At 47.3% G+C, this 4,978-nt stretch overlaps 1 protein-coding gene across 1 annotated transcript; it reads right to left on the bottom strand.

Moving 5' to 3' along the window:
- Positions 1–1,529: 1,529 nt before the first annotated feature.
- LOC134338703 (gastrula zinc finger protein XlCGF57.1-like) lies at positions 1,530–4,342 on the bottom strand. Its single transcript, XM_063034746.1, has one exon. It carries the CDS (start codon positions 3,469–3,471, stop codon positions 1,843–1,845), a length of 1,629 nt encoding a protein of 542 aa, XP_062890816.1. The 5' UTR covers positions 3,472–4,342; the 3' UTR covers positions 1,530–1,842.
- Positions 4,343–4,978: the final 636 nt, after the last annotated feature.

Here is a 4,978-nt window from a genome sequence, read left to right as displayed (position 1 = left end):
ACAGGTGTACTGTTGCTCCATTGCAAGAACTCTCTGATGTATCTTCAGGCTGGATGACAGAGATAATCCTGTACCATTCCACAACCTAGCAAAGGAGTGGCCTCTCTCCAGTGTGAACTCATCAGTGTTTCTGCAGGTTGGAAGACTGAATATATCCCTTCCCACACACACAACAGATGAATGACCTTTCCTCATTGTGAATTTGCTGATATATCTGCAGGCTGGACAAACAACTGAATCCTTTCACACACTCAGAACAGGTGAATGATATTTCCTTGCTATGAACTCCTTGATGTCTCATCAGATTAGAGGATGCAGTGAATCCTTCCCACACTTCAAGCAGTTGAGCATCTGATCTCTAGTGAAGATGTACTGTAGTGTTCACAGGGCCCTGGACCAATGGGTTTCAATAAGAAGTTAAAACAAAAAATTTAATTTCAGACAGAAAGCACATGCATGTTTCAAGCTGGGATGTGATGTGCCTTTTGTTCCAAATATCAACAACTGGAGTTACAAAGGAAATACCTGTTCACTGCTTCAATAACTTGAAGACAATTTACAAGGTTTATCTCCAGGTTGGTTCATCCAAATTTTATCCATACACTGAATTGGGTTCTCCTTGCTACTACTGGTGTGGTATCTATCATGCTACCTAGCATCTCCAATGCCACCTTCAAAGATTGATGGCCATCAAGTGCTGGTAAAACACATTCAGAGCAGAACTGATGAGTTGTTGTGTTTGAGATTGCTGCACACAAATCTTTGCTTTTTCTACCAGGTAAAAAGTTTACAAAAGGCAAGCTCCCACAAGCAATATTCTCAATGTCAACAGTCAAAGTCAACCTACTTTTTTCCTCTGTCAATCAGCTTCCAAAAGTTGCTACTCTGTCATCCGTTGCCACGTCCCCCGCTATTTCCCTGCTCCTCATCATATGCTGTTACCCCTACCACTGTCCAAAGCCACAAACTCTGCCCTGTGCTCACCTGTCTGGTTTCTGACCCTGCTCCATGAGAATCAGAATCAGGTTAACTATCACCAGCATGTGTCGTGAAATTTTTTAACTTAGCAGCAGCAGTGCAATGCAATACATAATATAGAAGAAGAAAAAAACAAAATAATAATAAATAAATAAATTACAGTATACGTATATTGAATAATTTTTAAAAATCGTGCAAAAAACAGAAATATATATTAAAAAAGTGAGGTAGTGTCTGAGGGTTCCATGTCCATTTAGGAATCGGATGGCAGAGGGGAAGAAGCTGTTCCTGAATCGCTGAGTGTGTGCCTTCATCCAACTAATGGTTCCCCGTCCTGCTTTCAGACTTCAGAGGTCAGTGGTGTAGTCTAACACGGCTGCAGGGTCAGAACAGGGCAGTGTTCCGGGCTCTGGACAGGGGTAGGGGAGAATGAGAGATAAACCGCAGGGATGGATTTAAAAGGTCTGTCCTGGAACAGAAACTCTGGCAGGGTGCCGCTAGGCTGAGTTGACTCCCGACCGTACACAAGGTGTGTTGCGGATTCACTAAGTATTTGAGACAGAGTTTAAAATAGAACTGATTTATTAGTCACAGATCCAGAATATTAAACTCCAGATGCATTGAAGTTGAATATTAACAGAAGAAACTCCTCCCATGCCCAGTGACCAGGGTGCAAAACTGGGTGTGAGAAGCAGCAGCAATAATTGCAGAGTTCGGCTCCAACAGTCACTTTTGAACTTGCCTCTGGACTCAGCGACTGTGGTGGTTTACATATCCAGCATGCAGCTTATTTAAACTGTTTCCCCAGTGTGGACCCAATAATGTGTCACAAGGTGAGACAGTCAAGTGAATCCCTTCCCACATTCAGAGCAGGTGAACGGCTTCTCCCCAGTGTGAACTCGCTGATGTACCTTCAGTTGAAATGACTGAGGAAATCCCTTCCCAGTCTGAGCAGGCGAACGGCCTCTCCCCAGTGTGAACCTGCTGGTGTGTCAGTAGGTGAGATGAGCAAGTGAATCCCTTCCCACATTCTGGGTAGATGAACGGCTTCTCCCCACTGTGAACACACTGGTGTGTTTGTAGGTGGGATGAGTGAGTAAATCCCTTCCCACACATGGAACAGATGAACGGTCTCTCTCCTATGTGAACTCGCTGGTGTGTCTGTAAGTGAGATGACTGAATGAATCCCTTCCCACATTCAGAGCAGGTGAATGGCCTTTCCCCAGTGTGAAACCGCTGATGAACCTTCAGTTGAAATGATCGAGGAAATCCCTTCCCACAGTCTAAGCAGGTAAACGGCCTCTCCCCAGTATGAACTCGCTGATGTTCCTTCAGTTGAGAAGACCGAGTGAATCCCTTCCCACAGTCTGAGCAGATAAATGACTTCTCCCCAGTGTGAACTGACTGGTGAGCCAGTAGGTGGGAAGACCGAGAGAATCTCTTCCCACAGTCTGAGCAGGTAAACGGCCTCTCCCCGGTATGAATTCGCTGATGTACCTTCAGTTGAAATGATCGAGTGAATCCCTTCCCACAGTCTGAGCAGGCAAATGGTTTCTCCCCAGTGTGAACTGACTGGTGTGCTAGTAAGTGGGATGACTGAGTGAATCCCTTCCCACATATGGAACAGGTGAATGGCCATTCCCCAGTGTGAACTGACTGGTGTGCCAGCAAGTGGGATGACTGAGTGAATCCCTTCCCACAGTCTGAGCAAGTGAATGGCCTCTCCCCAGTGTGAACCCGCTGATGTAGCTTCAGTTGAAATGACCGAGGAAATCCCTTCCCACAGTCTGAGCAGGTGAATGGTTTCTTCCCAGTGTGAACTGACTGATGTGTCTGTAGGTGGGATAACTGAGTGAATCCCTTCCCACAGTCTGAGCAGGTGAATGGCCTCTCCCCAGTGTGAACTGACTGGTGCGTCTGGAGGCTTGATAACTGAGTGAATGCCTTTCCACACACGGAACAGGTGAATGGTCTCTCTCCCGTGTGAACTCGCTGATGTGTCTGTAGGTGGGCTAACTGAGTGAATCCCTTCCCACATTCAGAACATTTGAACGGCCTCTCCCCAGTGTGAACCCGCTGATGTACCTTCAGTTGAAATGACCGAGGAAATCCCTTCCCACAGACCGAGCAGGTGAACGGCCTCTCCCCAGTGTGAACCGACTGATGTGCTAGTAGGTCAGACGACCGAGAGAATCCCTTCCCACATTCTAAGCAGGTGAATGGTCTCTCTCCTGTGTGAACTCGCTGATGTACCTTCAGTTGAGATGACCGAGTGAATCCTTTCCCACAGTCTAAACAGGTGAACGGCTTCTCCCCAGTGTGAACTAACTGGTGCGTCAGTAGGTGGGATGACTGAGTGAACCTCTTCCCACAGTCTGAGCAGGTGAATGGCCTCTCCACAGTGTGAACTAACTGGTTTGTCTGCAGATGGGATGAACACGTAACTCCCGTCCCAGGTTCAGAGCAGATGTATCCCAATGTGAACTCGCTCATGTGTCAGCAGATCAGATGACCAAGTGAATCTCTTTCCAAACACAGAACAGATGAATGCTCTGTCCCTCGGTGTGTCCGTAGGTGAGATGCCCGAGTGAATCTCTTCCCACACACGCGATAGTCTCTCTGTGGTGTAGTCACTGGTGCTCTTCTGGGTGAGCTGAGTGATTGAATCTCCTTCCAGACACAGAACAGGTAAGCAGTTTCTCACTGATGTGAATTTTCAGATGTATCTTCAGCTTGGATAACAGCATGAATCGCTTCCCGCAGATACAACAGGTGAACCCGCTCTCTACGGTGTGAACTTGCTGATGTTTCTTCAGGCTGGATGAGTGAGTAGATCCCCTCCCACACACAGAGCAGGTAAAGGGCCTCTCCCCACGGTGAACTCACTGGTGTGTCTGTGGGTTGGCTGAGTGAGTGAACCCCTTCCTACACTGAGAGAAGGAGAATGATATCTCCCTGCTATCAAGTCAGATGTCAGACATAGTGAACCCCTTGCACAATCAATGGAGTTGAAGGACTGATCTCTGTTGAACAAACAACACACACAAAATGCTGGTGGAACGCAACAGGCCAGGCAGCATCTATAGGAAGAAGTACGGTCACCGTTACGGGTCGAGACCCTTCGTCAGCAAAACAAACGCTGGTGTATTCTCAGTACCCTGGTTCCAATCGATTTCACTGAGTTATAACAGAAAACCTCATTTCTGAGATAAAAAAACTTTTCCAGCTAGGATGAGATACTTCTTCATCTCCAACGATCAACAACAGATAAACTAGTGTTACAAGGGAAACATCTGCACAGCGACAGCAAATCTGACGTGCTGTTATGTTTGAGATTCCCGTACACAAATTCTTTGCCGTTTCCAATCTGTAAAAAGATTTACAAAAGACATCAATGGATGAAGGGCGACATTTCAGACGAGATTATTTTAGTCCCTGTGGTGAGCTCTGACATCACACTGTTACAGTGAGGTTTAACCCAAGGTGGAGAAACAACTCATCATCTTCTAACCGGGCACAGGTCACACATCTGGACCAATTCTCCGACTGTTTTCCAGTCTGGACCATTTCCGCCCGTGTTCGATCTGTGCCTTGGGTCAATGCTAGTGAAAGGGGAGAACAGTAGGATTTCTCTTTGGAGTGTGGCACTTTTGTGATGTGAAAGCTACAGGTCACTTGATAACTGAGTGAGTGCCTTCCCGCACACGGAGCAGGTGAATGGTCTCAGGACAAAGGTGTCTGATATCATCACGTACCCAAGGAGAATGATATGAAACATGCTCTCACGGATAGAAACCTCAGGAACAAGAGACCCCCCTATTCAGCACGGTCCCAGCAATGCGCCTGCGCTTTAGAAATGGCGAAAGCGGCTTCGCTCAACAGAAAGCTCCCCGGGGCCTGGGTCCGGATCGTGGAGCTGTTTCAGGGAAAAAAACGGGACTGCCCGGGGTGCGGGGCCACGGTGTACCCGGAGCTCGCAACAATTATCCCTCAAGTCAGG

The sequence above is a fragment of the Mobula hypostoma genome, chromosome 28 (assembly GCF_963921235.1).
Source record: "Mobula hypostoma chromosome 28, sMobHyp1.1, whole genome shotgun sequence".
NCBI lineage: Eukaryota > Metazoa > Chordata > Chondrichthyes > Myliobatiformes > Myliobatidae > Mobula > Mobula hypostoma.
The sequence above is the reverse complement of the archived record's forward strand: the minus strand, read 5'-3'. Positions and strand labels throughout refer to the sequence as shown.